Genomic DNA, 17,264 nt, shown 5'->3' on the forward strand with positions numbered 1-17,264 from the left:
AGCTGTCAATATAAAGTCCTGGAAAGAAAAAAAAAGACGACGACATGCCACCGGGAAGTATTGACAACTCTGGTGAAGACTGAAGCAATAGCCAAAACTGTCAAGCAGGTAAGTTTTTTTTCCTTCACCCCAAATCAATCAATCAATCAATAAATTGTGTGGAGAAAAGAAAATTTGAACTAGAATATTAAGCTATTTTTCATATTTAAATGTACATGCATATCCATGTTTTTAAAAATTGACTTAGTCTTGCCTTTATTTGTGTACAAAGTACTTTTTTTGTTTTTTAAATGTACACATTTTTTTCAGCGCCAGATGATTTCAATATGCTTTGTGAAAACATTAAAAGAAGAAGAAAAAACTGCCTAGCGGTAGCGCGCCACACTTCTTCTCTACATTGTGTCGATCGAGCTCACCACTGCCATCTGTCAAATCTGCATGGTACTTTCCGGGCTCAACCGTGCACTTTCATTCGCCAGTTCGAAAGACAAAAATAGGTCACATCATTCATTACGTCTCATGTAGTATAGAAACCGAGAGCTGGGATAGGCTCTAGCGTGCATGCGACCCTCGTGAAGATAAGCCGCTCAGAGAATTGGATGGATTGTTTTTTTTTTGGGGGGGGGGGGGGGGTTCTACCTCCTCCTTGCCATGACCGCATGTGCATACAAAGTAATTGGATCATTGGAATATTAATGTATACCTTGATTAATCGATGATCTTTCATATCCCAAAAGTTAAGAACTTTGTTGTCTAAGTTTTGAAAGTGTTTATCACTTGTTTTTTTTTTTTTTTTTGACACGACAAAAGGAAAAATACAGTGATGTAAATAGTGCTGTCTCTTTATACTAAATGCATACTCTGTTTTGTTTTATTTTTTCCCAGGTGGAAAGATGGTGCCGTTCCTTCTTTTCTTCTTTGCTGCCTCGCCCTTACTCAGCGCATCTGCATACAATACATCTGCTGGTAATGACGACGCTACTCCGGCGTTTCTTTGGAACAAAGGCTCAGCTTGTCCGGAGGAAGCAGTTGTCACTGCGACAGTTTGGGTTTTGACATTTTGAACGATTTCAAGGTCTTCATAGATTGGGATTGAAAACGAGCTTGAATTTCCGAGTATCGTGTGGCTATTTGGACGTCAAGGAGCCATCCTGATTCTTCCGGACAACGGAGCGAGGCTTCATCTCGCCTCTTTCCATCAGAAAAAAAGAACTAATTAAGTTACCAAATCCTTTCATCGCCTGACGTGTTCACAACACTGGGCCTCATTTATAATGAAACGCTTAGGAATGTTTGTGAGTGAAAATCGCCGACCCGTTTTGTTCGCACAACAGCAGCGAATGTTTATGACTCGGAATTCATTCCAAATCGCCAAATCAAGCACGAAGATATCGATAAATCATCCCTTCGATGCATATGCACATTTAGCGCAGAGATCGGTGCCGATGCATGTCAGTAAATGAGGGCCCATGTTTCTATTTTAACCCATTCCTGCACCCTGTAACCTGATAACATTGTCCCAGCTCCTGTAAACTGTCCACTGTACTGACCACTGTCCCTCAAAGGGGACTCAATTAATTTTTTTAAAAAAGCAGTATTTTTTAAATGAGATCGACTAACAAACAGAGTTGAAAGTAGTTTGGCCAGCTGATACAGTTTGACTTCTAATTTTAACTGGGGCCAGCCAGGTCGGGTCTCTTTTGGCATATAGAAGCTCCAAACCTAATGCGATAATTTTCTGTTCTGGCTTTTCAAAAATGTTTACATGGGCAGTAAAGATTGCCAGCACCGCTGTGCGCTCCTGGTTTGCACCTAGCTTTCAGACGCTGCATTTAAGAACGCAAAGTCAACCGTCGCAGTTCATCTCCGGTTAGATAAATCGCATTGAGTGTGCTAAGGGAATGTATTTATTTTCAGAAAACGTTTGGGACATGCAATCCTGGGTGCCGCCTTTTTTGTATTTTGCATGCGCGGTCAAGTTTGGGTTAAGGATTAAATATTGAATTTCCAAAAATAAAATGACCTAAATTCAGACTCTGCAGATCCTTATTAAAAAAAAAAAAATCAAAATTCCACTGTTATGGACATTGAAATATACTTCTATCATGATTTTTCAGGCATATCGCCAAGCCCGAACTCCATCTCGAATGCATTCTTCATTCGACATGTTGTAATACAACTCATGTTTGCAGCAAGAAATTGTTCACAACAGGGGACTTTTCACTGTAGCAAATTTTATGTCAGACGTAAACACGAACACATACAAAAAACGTTTGTGTACTTTTAATTTTTATTCCAATAGTGCATAAGTATGAGCATATACTTACACTTCAAAAGAAAAAAAGGAAAAGAAATTGCAAAATCACTTTCACTTACATCAATTTCTTGCATTATGTCTTTTATTTTGCTTCCTCCATCTTTCATTTTGATTATATTTATCCTGTCTTCAAGCGTTAAAGCTTTTCTTTTCTTAACTCCTTGGTATGCAAAGGTCCGTTTTGTCGCCATTTTAGCAATGCAATGTACGTGCTGTGTCTGAAACAAATACTTCCTGTACTACTGCGCATGTGTAAACCTGTGTGGTGGTTGCTGATGCCGTTTCCGAACCAAGCAGAAGAGGTTGCTGCGGCATGCTGAGGTTGGATTAGACTTTTCCGGAAGGCTTGTTTTCATTGAACTGAATCTCGTTGCGAGGCAAGAGCAGAGAAAAATATTTTGGATAACGGAACAGGGGGACTTTTCATTGTCGGGGGAGGAGAAAAGACACTTTCATTCATGACATTTTTTCACACTAGTGGGTATTTTCACCCATGTAAGTGTAATCTTGTAATCTAATTGTAGAGGAGTTTTACTGTACCCCTTGTTGGGTCCGGTCTATTTTTTGGCATGTGTCACCACAAAGCTAAATAAAAAGCACACTGATTAGATGATCATTATTATATACGTTGATACTTTCTGAACAGATCTCTTGTGAAATATATGCCTTGTGTGACATGCTAACATATTCCGTGACATCATGCATGACGACGATACATTTTAACGAATAGGGAGAAGTTCTCACACTGTGTTCTTTAGTATGAATACTTGTTTTTTCGTAAAGCGCTATCTAGCATTGTCGCAACTTTTCTGTTCTCAAAACATGTTCTGATAACTTTGGTAACTGTGAACTGTAGAACAAAAATGCTAAATTATTATATCCTAACGTATTTATTTTTTTCATATTAGACAAATCTTTGAACACCAGGTGGGTTTTCGGATGGCAACCCATTTTGTATGGATCATTGTTGTAGCCAGCAACTTCTTTGAATCTAATTTCAGGCCATGGATGAGGAATATCTTGCTTCTCCGAGTCCCTCGCGTACTACTTGGTTCACATTCCATGTCGCTTCTGTCCTTGGTGTTGTCTGCCTAATACAGTGCTGTAAAAAAAAAAAAACTAAATCACCCTTTTCTGCATTTTTATCAACTTCATAAACCATACCACCTCCAGCTCTGTCTCCTGTTTCCTCTGTCTTCTGCTCATTGCTAGTCTTCGAACCGTCCAACATGGCTGTTCTAACGACCACTTTCCTGTCACGGATCACCCCGTACCTTTCTCCCCACTCCTTGTACTTTCTTCTTTCGCTTCTCTTCCAAATTGCCCCGCTCTGAACACTTAATCCTAATGTACTTGACCTCTTGCACCTTTTCCACTACTCTTCTGTGTAATCTCAGCATTCCACCAGCCCTCCATTTATTCCCACACGTTGTCCATCTTGCCGCGACGACGCTTCATTGCTTGCTCTGCCGTAAATACCTCCTCCTCTCTCTTCCACCTGCTCCCTTCCTCTCACTGCAGTCTGCAGATCACGATGTGATCTGCGCGCATCAGTGTCCGCAGAGACTCCCTGTATAGGGGCGCGCCAAATTGGGATGGGAATTTCATCAGAATCTGGTGATTCCGATTCCGTATTTGATAGTGCGTATCTCTCGGGTTCTTTAGCAGTTCTCCTATAGATTCTTGTTGGCTCTGGGAGTAAAGTAATACAAGTGATGTAGGACATCACTGATGTCATTACCATTATATAGAATACAAACTGTGCCCGCCTAGTGCTTGTGATGTCGCAAGATAGGAATACAGAAGTCCCGGTATGCTTCATCAATGCAGCTGTTATCCTGAGGTGAAATATCTTGGGCAAATTGGTCTGTGAAGAGGCTCAATAGTCACCTAAAAGCATTCAATTTTCTCCAAAGCCCACAGTTCACCCTATGCAGTCATACCTCGGTTTCCAACCACGATCCGTTCCAGAAGGCTGTTCGAAAACCGATTTGTTCGAAAACCAAAACCACGCTCTTTTTAAAAAAATCTGCTCACAATGGAACACTACTCGAGGAAGCGTCACTTCCTCGTCTACCCGAGGAAGCGTCACTTCCTCGTGTAAGGAAGGCAAGAGGAGTCAAGTGGCGCATTCAAGTGCGCTCAGTTTGGTCGAGAACCAATTTTCGGTCGTAATCTAAGGCATAAAAAAAACTAGAAATGTTTGGTCTAAAAAACGATTTGTTTGAGAACACAGACGTTCGAAAACCGAGGTTTGAATGTAATCCGATGCACCTTATATATTGTGTTAGTCTCCATATTGCCCATTGAGTTGTTTCCCTGTTCGTGTTCGTACGCCATCTAGTGGTGATTATTAGCAGCAACCAATTGTAACCAAAAAGGAATCTGCCCGACACGAACTGATATGTGCGTTCGCCAACACAGCTCTGTGCAACCACGATGAAACCTAAGATAATACCAAAAGCATAGTTAAGTACTGACCAAACGAAGGAAGAAGGAGACAAGCAAGACTTGGAAGGATATTTCACTCCTTGTGGATGTGAGCCCACGAGGTTTGTGTGCCTTTTCGTTGAATCAATTTTCTTGACAACTTTTGTCTGTAATTTATTGTTTTGTTATTCCATTTGCATTTATGTTTCATGTCCGTCTTTGTCACCATGTCTTTGTTATAGCTGCAGCTACATAAATAATGCTGTATTGTATTGTATTCCCTTTAGCGTAACACCATCTCATGAATGCAGAGCAAAACCGCAGCCACTATTGGAGCTTCTATTCGATGCGCCTTATGTCAGTGCGCCCCATATATAAGAAAACAATAAAAATAGGCCATTCATTGAAGGTGCGCCTTATAATCCAAAGCGCCTCATAGTGCAGAAAATACGGGATATAAATAACTGATGTTTACATATATTCAGTATCCATCCATCCATTTTCCAATCCGCTTTATCCTCACAAGGGTCGCGGGGGTGGCAATCGCAGACATATATTCAGTCAAATGCCAAAATGCTAACAAATGTTACTCAGCATTTCACAAACAATGGTGTTTGTTGAGCCAATTACGCCTCGGTGTAGCATCACTGAAGTGTGAAGTTGAGCTCGTATTTGCATTTGACCAACTTGTATCATTCATTATGCGATGTGCGCGTGTGGATGTGCGCCAAGACACACCTGAACGATTTATGCAATATGCTTCAATCACATCGTGTGATTAGTCTCACAAATATAGCTGAGTTATTGCGTTAGATGCATTATGTTGACACGGCACGCTGTTACGCTGCCGCACTATTTATTGTTTATTTCGTCGTGACAGCCTGCGATTCTTCAAACGCGTTAACTGATTGCAAATCGTTTACATCTGCAACAAAATGCATCCAAGAATCTATTCATTCTCTCAGCCACGTTTGGATGTAAGATGTTGACCCCATGTGGAAAAAAATATATAACATACAGTGAATTCCTGTTTTTAAAACTCATTAAAAAATGTAAATAATTTCAACCTGAAAAACAACTTTCAGATCTATTATTATACATTCCATTCATGCTCATAATGAGTGTATGTAAACTTCTGACAACCTTTTTTTTAAGGGTGGCCTCTTTTAATTTAAACGGCATATACGGTACTTAAGTAGCTACGATGCCGATACTGGATGCAATTTTTTTTTAAACTCTGACAGGTCAAAAACATTTCACACTGAATGGTTTAAAAGCAATTAAGTGGTTTCGTTTCTGTTTAGCACTCCGCAGCTGAGGTCTCGAATCCTTTCCATCTATTGCGTCAGTCCGACTCTGAGCATGAAACTCGTCGGACTACTCTTGGGACTTGTCGTGGTCGAGGGCCATTCCCCCCCCCCCCCCCACCTCTGTCGAAAATAGAAATCCGAACTCGCACCTAACAGGAGATGGGGAAGCTAATGAATATCAGCTGTAAACCCATCATGCTTATTATAATATGACCATTCGGTGTTTCAGTTCAGAGTGAAGGCACTGATGCCGCACTAATACCCAGAGGCAGCTGTCCCATCCCTGTAATATACACACAATCCTGCTGTCAGATTAGAGCGCTGCCATTTCCTCTTTGTGCCGATCATCGGAGCCAAGGTGTTGGGGTGGGGGGTGGGGGGGGTCTCTTCAATGGGAGCCCCTCCGCTAGGTCTTTCCCGGCCTCTGGTGAGTAATGAAGCGGATGTTTAGCATTTAGGCTGTTCGACTGTGCTTGACCCGTTATGGAATGGCAGACTGTAAATGGATTGCCCCCCCCCCCCCTCATCAAGGAAGATGTTGTAGTGAGAGACAAAACAGGGAAATAGGCAGATGATGGTTGTGACAGGCTTTTCAATGAAATTGTGTCAGTCTATGACAAGGAATGCCATCTCGTCGCTCGTTGCTGCAGCCTTCTGGGTTGAATGATTCCGAGACCAAACCTCCCTTCCCCCTCCACTTGTGCTGAAATGGATTACTGACTCCTATAGTGCGAAATAAGGCGACGAGAGCTGTGCATCAAGGTCACTCCCCATCTCCATCAAAGCTCGACTGACCTCTTCATCAAAGAGTCTGTTCCCATTCTTCTGGCATATTCTCCCCCCTCTGGTGGCATCTTTATCGCTGCCTCTGCCTCCCACAGTAATCTGTTTTATTAAAAGGCTGCTCAGGTTTAACACACTGAAGGTGCCTCCTCGCTTGGATTTGGATTGCACTTTTTGACGTTGTTCTCCAAATATCACGAGCCCGACATTTTTTTTTAACTCCTTTGTGCACGCTGTAGTAACCTGATAACATAAGGTGTTCACTCTAGTAACCGCTGTCCCTGAAAGGGTTCACAAAGTTTCTGCTTCTGTTTTTTTTTTAGTTCCTGCCTTTCGATACATAGTTATTAAATACGAATACATACCGTATTTTCTGCACTATAAGGCGCACCGAAAAGTCTTCCATTTTCTTAAAAGCTCCCAGTGTGCCTTAAAATCCGGTGCGCCTTGTGTATGGTCATTACGAAATACGTCAAGCCGAAGATGGCTCCTTGCTGGAGGCATGCTTACAATGTTATAACTTGCTGTTGGTTCAGTGAACTGTGTCTCTGCTTTATGAAATAAGTTTTTGTTGCAGCTACGAAAAAAGGAGAGCCGTGGTGTTGTTTTTTAAAACGCACACTTTATTAATAGTTTTCACCGTCTCAACAAATATATGTACGTCTTTGTCCGTCTCCGTGCCTTCTCTTCTTCCGTTCGACTCGAGAGTCGTTCATGACCACCTCCGAAAAACGTAAATTAACGATTCCTACAAAAATGGAAAATAATGCTTCAAAACAGAAAATCCGGCGAGGAAATCACAAAATAAATTCTAGATTTATTTTCACAAAATAAATTCTAGATTTATTTTGTGATTTCCTCATTTGTGAGTACAGTACACAACAAAGGAATAAATAACAAACATTTCAGAGACAGTCCAGTCTCCTACATTTTACTGATATCTGATCGTTCTTTTGGAGCTACGCTCAACGAAATGCCAAAATTAATTCTGTAGGGGGGGTATAAAATTTTTGATTTTTGTGATTTCCTTGCTTGATTTTCTGTTTTGATGCATTATTTTAAAATTTTGTAGTTTCATTGAAGTAATTGTTAATTTACGTATTTCGGAGGCAGTCAGGAACACCTCTCGAGTCGAAAGGAATGGATGCATTGTCGATTGCGTTTTATAATCCAGTGCGTCCAATATATGAAAAAAAATTACAAAACGGGTCATTCATTGTCGGTGCGCCTCATAATCCATTGTGCCTTTTAGTGCGGAAAATACGATCCTGCCTTCTTTTTACTAGCTTCAGTGTTTTTGACTGGAATTTCGAGAGCCCATCTAGGTTCTAAAGCCAAATTAAAAACTCATTTCGGACAATACAATTTAAGGCAATTTGGTGTTCTGTCCGCCTGTCCGTCGATCTCTTATCATATGTGTCTTCAAATCATAATCAGAGCTAAGATGACAGCTCCAGCACACACACGACGGCTAATTCCATGCATGGCTGATACACCACAACTGAGTTGAGAACATCCCTCAGTCCATCACATTCTGATGTCGAACTAAGAATGAGTGTTAAATGTTTTTGTTGTTGTTGTTTTGGGTGCGATATACTGTGTAGTTTGAGAATATTTTTTTATTTCTAGATGAATACATTTTTGCCGATCACATAGACCTAATCAGAGCCTTGACATTAAATAAAACATGCAGTTAAAAAAAAAATCAATCCTCATCTCACCCCCCCTCATTCAGCTCGGGTCCTCTACCAGAGGCCAGGAAGCTTGAGGGTTCTGCGCAGTATCCTTGCTGTTCCCAGCACTGCACATTTGACACTGAGTTGTCCGATGTTGTTCCCGGGATCTGTTGCAACCACTCATCTAGTTTGGGGGTCACTGCCCCGAGTGCTCCTACCACCACAGGCACGACTGTCACCTTTACCTTCCAGGCTCTCTCCAGGTCCTCTCTGAGCCCTTGGTATTTCTCGAGTTTCTCGTGTTCATCTTTCTGATGTTTCCATCACTTGGGACCGCTACATCCACTACAACGGCTTTCCTCTGCCCTTTATCTATGATCACGATATCTGGTTGGTTCGCCATTACCATCTTCTCAGTCTGGATCTGGAAGTCCCACAGGATCTTCGCTCTGTCATTCTTCGGAGGTGTTTCCCATTTTGACCTTGGGGTTTCCAGTCCATACTCCGCACAGATGCTTTCTCTGCCAGCATCTTACACCCTGCAGTTATGCGTTGGATCGTCTCAGGTGCCTCTTTGCACAACCTACACCTTGGGTCTTGTCTGGTGTGGTATATCTGGGCCTCAATGGCTCTGGTGCTCAGGGCCTGCTCCTGAGCAGCCAGCATGAGTGCCTCTGTGCTGTCCTTCAGGCCAGCCCTCTGTAGCCACTGATAGGACTTCTTGAGATCGGCCACTTCAGTTATGGTCCGGTGGTACATCCCGTGTAGGGGCTTGTCCTCCCATGATGGTCCCTCTTCCAGGGCCTCATCTACTGTTCCCCATTGTCTGAGACATTCTTTGAGTATGTCATCCATTGGAGCCTTCTCTTTGATGTATTCATGGAGCTTGGATGTTTCATCCTGGACAGTGGCTCTCACACTCACTAGTCCCCGGCCTCCTTCCTTTCGGCTTGCGTAGAGTCTCAGGGTGCTGGATTTGGGATGGAACCCTCCATGCACAGTGTATATATATATATATATATATATATATATATATAGTGGCGGCCCGGTAGCGCAGTGGTTAGCACGTCGGCTTCACAGTGCAGAGGTACCGGGTTCGATTCCAGCTCCGGCCTCCATGTGTGGAGTTTGCATGTTCTCCCCAGGCCTGCATGGGTTTTCTCCGGGTGCTCCGGTTTCCTCCCACATTCCAGAAAACATGCGTGGCAGGCTGATTGAACACTCTAAATTGTCCCTAGGTGTGAGTGTGAGCGTGGATGGTTGTTCGTCTCTGTGTGCCCTGTGATTGGCTGGCAACCGATTCAGGGTGTCCCCCGCCTGCTGCCCGGAGACAGCTGGGATAGGCTCCTGCACCCGTCGCGACCCTAGTGAGGATCAAGCGGCTCGGAAGATGAATGAATGAATATATATATATATATATATATATACACACATACACGAATGATCCTAATCCAACTTTACATCATCCACCCATGGAGGTCTGCTTGTTGCTCCGTATGACACGTACTTTATCAGGGAATGAGAGCAGCCGCTTCAATTGGCAGGGAATCAAGTCCCATGTGTTCACACCCACAACAGTGCAACTCCCCCCTTTTTTAATCCACCACGCTACACCCCCCCTATGCACCTGTGAAAATACCAAACCATCGTCTAGCTTAGCTCCACACAGCTTTAATCTGCTCCTCGTGCTAGCTGAGCACGAAAATTGAGCCCTGAGTGACTAGTGCATGGCATGCAGCTGCGCCAGCGCCTTACTCGTTTAATGAAGCGGAGCAAAAAGTATAGCATTGCTACTGTTAGCAATAAATTGTACATGGCCACTCAAATGACTGGCTTATCAAATGTATTGATTTTCATTTGGGAATTGATTTTTGGAGCATAAAAATCTGACATCATACATCTCAATTTGCTCGTGACAGTTGATTGACGATGTCATTAAGTAGACAGTCAGCAGTTGTAATCGTGAGTAGTGTTGTATTTACTACTTATTTGTAGCCGCTGCTATACTTTTTGCTAGAATAATTAAAACAAATGAACATCAACTGAAACCCGAATTCCACACGACACATTCGGGGATGGCAAGATTCCATACAACATGCAAAACCAAAAACTGCCAACCTCACTGCATATATACATATATATATATATATATAGTTCTGGTGTCTTGTGTGCATGAATTAATTTTGTTAGATGTTTTGACCGGCTAGGGGGTCGATACGCTGGCGCCCGCTGGCCATAGCAAAAGATTCACAGCCCAAATGGTGCTTTTATTTGTTTCAAGGTGCTGAGGGAGTGTTGCGCTTGAGGTCACGGTGAATCACTGTTTCCCCTCATATAAAATAGTTCACTGTCAATTAACGGACACATTAGGAAGAAATAATTGGAAAATGAGTCTTGTGTGTCTGTGGCACTTCTCTTTCTCTCTCCTTCCCTACGCCCCGATTCGTCTCAGTCTTAATCAGTATTGGCCTCAGATGGCGCCATTAACTGCACTTTTCATCCCACTGAAACCACAATTGCTTATTGTGAAAGCCTGGCTCGATTCCAAAATCAACTTGGATGGCAGCAGTAAACTTCAAATGAATACTAGTTGTCTTGTTGGACAGAAAGCACCTTGCATGCCTAACGGGCATGACGACGGTAGATCAGATTACGTGCCGATTACCTGTTAACCGAAAACAAAACTGTAGTCGCCATCTAGTGGACGAAATGTGGCACGCTTTTGGTTTCCTAATTACCCATACTACATTTTTATTTTTATTCCTTTTTAAAAATTTTGCTTCGTGCCTTAAACATGTGAAGGGAAACCACGGTAGTGGCTATCATGTATGTCTTAACAAAGATAATGGGTTTGAAATGAATGCTCTCTAGGTCATCAAGCGACTACTTGAACGCTTACATTTTGAATTGGCCAGGAGCCTACGGAGGCTCTGAGGGGACATGGAATAAAACTGCGTTCTCTCGCAAAGTTTTGCATTCCCTCGCAAAATTGGGAGATAAGCTTTTTTTAAAAGTGCGTGTTGATGTACTTACACAAACTGACTAATTGGATCCCATTTTATGGATTTTATTCTTCTATACCAGTGTCTTTATTTAAATGAGCAATGAAAATATACAGGGAATCCGTTTTATTTCCATTCCCTCTCATGCCTCACAAAAAAAAATGCTTGAGAAATAGAATTACAGTTCATGTGAATTATTTAACTTTCAAGTTCTGATGGATTTTCTATGCCACCTAAAATCCATTCACAGCAATTAAGTTTGCACATTGTTAATGTGGCCACGCTGAAATCAAAATAACGATGGCTAATGGTGTTTAAAGGTGGCCAGTATTTTTAAGTGGCGATCAGACAATTTCAGCGGCAACGGTGTTGTGAGTAATTATCGAGGCTCTTTTAAAAAAAAATATGAGTGTCTCTTCTGCACGGTTATTTCATATATCTATGTCAAACATGTTTAAACCAACAATTTATTGCCAACTGGTGCATTGTTCGGAACTAAACCGAGGACGGCCTTTCTATTGTTTGTCCTTGAGTTGCACCGCGACTCCTGATAATGTGTGTTTCTCTCTCTTCCAGGTTGTGCGATCATCCGCCCCCCCAGAGATGGTGGGATAAGATACAGAGGCCTGACACAGGAGCAGGTGATTAATGGGTTACTGCCATTTGTGGAGGGGGGGGGGGCTGGAGAGAGAGAGAGAGAGAGAGAGAGAGAGAGAGAGAGAGAGAGAGAGAGAGAGAGAGAGAGAGAGAGAGAGAGAGAGAAAGAGAGAGAGAGAGCTAAATTGAAAAATATAGCTGGCTAAAGAACACCCTGCACCCAAGTACATCATTTATGAGAGAGAGAGCTGGCTTTGCAAAATTGAAAAAGATAGCAGGCTAAAGAACATTCCTGCACTCAAGTACAGCATCATTTCTGAGAGAGAGAGATGCCACGAGTTGAGGATGTTGGAATTACTTTTCTATGTGTCTCATGTCGCATTTCATTGTCTACGTATGTCCAGATTCGAAGTGTGCAAGTTCTCCCCGTTGACTATGAGATTGAGTACATCTGCAGGGGAAGCCGTGTGATTGTGGGACCCAAGGTCAGGAAATGTTTGCCCAGCGGTACCTGGACTGACCTCAACCAACAAAGTAGATGCTGTAAGTGCAACCACGGCTGACCCTCAAAGCACACCCAGTCTGTCAGAAAAACGCTGTTCCAAAACAGAATAGATGCTGTCCAAATATTGTCATTATGCTTCATATAATTATAATACAATCCCATAAATAACACACAATTTTGTATAATACACCCCTAAAATCATCCATAAAAAGCTTTTTAAAAATTTTTTTAAATCTGTACTTGTGCATAATATGGTTCCTCGATTTACTGTCAATGCTTTTAAAACCAGTTTGTAAACCGACATTCTTTTCCCATACATATGATGATGGTCTTTTGAAACTTTTTTTAATCACATTTTTGAAAATGTGGTTTTTGCACTGAGCATCTTCTTTAATTTTAGTCAACTTTTTAAAAAAGATTCTTTACTTTGCTATTGCACTTTCAACTCCAGTATGTGAGGCATATTGAGCTCATTGGGTATAAAGTTAACTATAAATCAGTTATTCCGTTTTTTGTTTTTGTTTTTTTACAACCCTTACTTACAGGTAAAACAAAAATAATTGCCTGTTCTTTCACAAACACATGAGGGAAAAAAGAACAGTCTAAGAATGGAAATAAAATCACAGAGGTTCCAGATGTGTTTCCTCAACATGACGTATGGTTCATTTTCCAATTTCGATTCATTCTTCTCTTTCAGTGTTGTTATGTCCTCGGGTTTGGACATCTTTGGAAAATGGTCGAGTGTCGTCTTGGCCACAGGGGCTGCCAGTGGAGGGAACTGTACTGCACTATAGTTGTCTCCCTGGCTTCATCTTGATGGGCCGAAACTCAACGCAGTGCAATAAATTGGGCAAGTGGGACACGCCCAAACCCGTGTGTCACTGTAAGCACAACAAAACTTTAATTTATTTATTTTTTCGTCCATTTACACACAGTAATGTAAGAAACAAGAATATAATTTGCAGACACGCGCACACACACACACACGGATACTTGGACACATGGATACCATTTTGGAATTGGATCTCTATGTTATAATATTTAGTACTTTTACCACGTACCCTGTTCAGGGTAACTTTTGAGCATGTGAAAATGTACAATGCAGTTTCAGTGGGCTTAATTACATTTGATAGTGTTGTCTTCAATTTTTGTCATTGATCATTTCAGTTGTCAAAAATCGAATTGTAATTTTAATCTTTTTCTTGTCGTTTCTCTCTGAAGATGACAGACATTTCAAAGGTAGGACTTGTTTTCTTCCTTTCTGTATTTATGGCATGCCTCTGTCCGACGGAAATTATAATGTGTTGAATTCCTTTCCTTGACTAATCTCACGGAATGGTATATTCTGGTAAATAATTGCTCTGTCATATTGTTAGAATGCCTCGTAGTGGCATTCACCTCCACAATGTACCAAAACAACCGCAACCACAGTACAGTATAGATTTGGAGCTAACAAGTGAATTATCCAATAGTTTACCTCTCAAAGCAGGCAAATAACACCACGGACATACAAATTATTCTTTATACTGTATTGCCGTGTCATGTTGCTAAATTGCTATTGCTTTTAACATGGGGAATTTGCGAGTGTCAATTTAGCAATCGTAAACTCTGTACAATGTTGGAATATGAACACTAGGCATAAATCCAACTACTTGGATTTATGCATTTACTTGGTCACAGTTAGTAGATGCTGCCACCTAGTGGCGTTTAATAGTTAGTGCTAAAATTAGTAAATGGTACTGTACAACGTCTGTGGAAGACCAGAGGAGGAACGCAGTTGTGTAATCGATACACATTATTGGTTCGTCTAATTTGTACCACTTTCGAGGCATTTGAATTTAGGGGTGCCCGAAAAAAAATCCTACATTGCTGTATTTACTATAACCAACCGTCATTATTATATACGACCATAATTGAATTTCATTTTATTTGTTGCGTTACTTTTGAACAATCACGAAAGTGCTATTTTATATAAAGCGCTCAACATGGGCTGCTACAGACTGACGTACTTGCTAAAAGTGTTTGTACTCGTATTTGGCCACCATTTCCGAGTGCAATTTGCGATGAAATTCACAGCTGGTTTATTTTTAAGATCTAAAAATGTTCACCTCAGTGAACGAAGCAGAAAACAGTGTTACGTTGGTGCTGTTTAGGATGTAGAAACAACAAGTCTGAGTAAGATTTAGGGTAAAACTCTAAGGTTCATGTCAACTAACAGTGGAGTCACAGAACCGACAATATTACTTTGTACCTCATGGTGGCAATGTTGCACTCTTTAACTTACATGAAATACTCGAGTTTGCATCTTTCATGACTCGTTAGCAAATTCAGAAGAGAGGTCATGAAACTGGCGATTTGGCTGCTTTTCATAGCATCCCTGCAAATAACTGAGCGGAAATTATGCGTCTTCTACTTATAATTCTCCCTTTCATAATTTTGTTGCTGTAAATTGGGAATTTGTCCATTGTGAGACAAATAAGGGTTTTCTTATCTTATAAGATGTTTTCAGGTTGTGTGCTAAAATTACAAATGTATCTTACTTTAGAGCAATAACGACCTGAAGTAAATGATGAACCACTGTTACAATACTTAAGTTGTATTATTTTTTTCAAGAGGAAATGCAAACTTTGCACAAAATCATAAGCAGTCATTAAAATGATTTTCGTTCACTTCATGATTAGCCATTGTTTCGTTCTACATCATAATCGTACAGTCGGCGGCCTCTGGTGACCACACGGCAAGATTGTTTTAATGTATTTATTTTACCATTGTCAGCCCCGCAGACTGGGGAAATTGGAACAAAGTAATTTGTCTCAAAATCATCCTGATTATCGCATTTTTAATGACACAAACTAACACGTGGCACACATTTTATATTAAGTTTATTTTGTAATATTTCTGATGCTGATTAGCCCCACCCTCCAGCTGTTTCAGCCAATAAGAGCACAGCCTGCCGTGGTTCCACACCTGCATCTAATCCATATTGATTAGGCTGTCAATTTAGATCAGTGGTCCCCAAAACCCGGGCCGCGGACTGGTACCGATCTGTGGGTCATTTGGTACAGGGCCACACAGAAAGAATAAATAACTTACATTACTTTTGTTTTATTTATTTTGGAATCTGAAAGATGTTTTATTTTGAAAAATGACCGGATCTTCTGTTAGATCCGTCTACATGTATGTCAGTCTTGACGCAGGTCAAGGCGCGCTTCTGGGTCACGTGATAGGTTACCGCTAAAATGAAAGCCGGGAGCTAGCAAATTGAGTAAAAAACAAGCATCTTTGGAAAGTTTCTTTGTGAACGGGAAAAGGCCCAGCCAGGACACAGAAGAGGAGCTGAAGATTTTCAAGAAAAAGACTACATTTAATAGACAGTATCAGGATTTCCGATTTAAAATACAGATTTGTCTCAACGGGAGATTCCCACGCACCAAGCCCATTCTTCATAATATACGCCGACTGTGAGTCATATTTTTCACTTTGTATCTTATTTTGAAGGCACGTTTAAACATTACCATAGCGACCAGAGAGTGTTGCGGCTAGATGGGACGTTCCTCGTGTCATGATTCGTGTTTATTATGTTTCAAAAGTACCACAGTTTTCATGGAGGTCATATCACATTATTTTGTTGTATTTATCTGTCACACCTTCAAGGCCGGTCCCTGAAAATACTGTCTGACAGTAAAACGGTCCGTGGGGCAAAAAAAGTTCGGGACCGCTGGTTTAGATGATGTCAATCAATTGTCCTTGTCTTTGTTCTGATCTTGTTTATCACAGCGTGCTTTTAGAATTTTAAGATCAGAAAATTGTATTTGTCTCACAATGGAGAAATTTGCAATCTACGGCAGATCATTAAAAAAAAAAGTCTTTGCATGCACAAACATTGAAACTATCAGTGCGGTATTAATCCAACATATCTTAGAACATGTACTGTATATCAAGTATTTTGCTTCTTTCCACTTCTTTTCGATCGTGTTAATGATGAATGCCGAGTTTTTCTTATTTTCTGCATTATAAGGCGCACCTAAAAGCATTCAATTTTCTCAAAAGCCGACGCGTGCCTTATAATCCGATGCATCCTTATATGGATCAATGTTCAGAATTTTTTAGGGGATGTAGTATTTTAAATATTCTGTAAAACGCTTTGTTACAGTTGCAGAGGTTGTAAAAGCTTGATATAAATAAATCTGTACTGTATTGTATTACTTTAGCATACCTCCATCTAGTGGATGCATAACGCAACCGCACCCACTATTGTGTCTTCTATTCGATGTGCCTTACAATGCCGTGGGCCCTATATATTAAAACTGTTTTAAAATAGGCCATTCATAGAAGATGCGGCTTATACTTGGAAGCGCTTTATTGTGCGGAAAATACAGTACCTGAATTTCTAAGTGATTTTTTGTTGTATTTATTTGTGTGCGTGTGTGTGTTGGAAATCAAGTTTTGGTTGCAGTTTACATGCTATACAACAACAACTGTATTCATTCCTTCATTGTAGCATATAAAATATAAGATGATCCATTGGCCTCACATACAGGACAATCGATAACCAAAATATAGCTTGAACGTCAACGTGATAACACGCTCAAATATATCACAGATGTTGTAGATATCGCTAAAGTAGCACGCCAACACTCGTAT

The 17,264-nt window shown here is 41.0% G+C and overlaps 1 protein-coding gene across 1 annotated transcript in view; it reads left to right on the forward strand.

Moving 5' to 3' along the window:
* gabbr1b (gamma-aminobutyric acid (GABA) B receptor, 1b) overlaps positions 1 to 17,264 on the forward strand; it is a 176,873-nt gene that overhangs the window by 29,439 nt on the left and 130,170 nt on the right. The window contains exons 2-6 of the mRNA XM_052071054.1: positions 886 to 966; positions 12,095 to 12,159; positions 12,520 to 12,658; positions 13,318 to 13,503; positions 13,842 to 13,859. Of these exons, the coding sequence (XP_051927014.1) occupies positions 894 to 966; positions 12,095 to 12,159; positions 12,520 to 12,658; positions 13,318 to 13,503; positions 13,842 to 13,859 (481 nt within the window). The 5' untranslated portion in view covers positions 886 to 893. The remainder of the gene's footprint in view (positions 1 to 885; positions 967 to 12,094; positions 12,160 to 12,519; positions 12,659 to 13,317; positions 13,504 to 13,841; positions 13,860 to 17,264) is intronic.

The sequence above is a fragment of the Hippocampus zosterae genome, chromosome 7 (genome assembly GCF_025434085.1).
Source record: "Hippocampus zosterae strain Florida chromosome 7, ASM2543408v3, whole genome shotgun sequence".
Taxonomy (NCBI): Eukaryota; Metazoa; Chordata; class Actinopteri; order Syngnathiformes; family Syngnathidae; genus Hippocampus; species Hippocampus zosterae.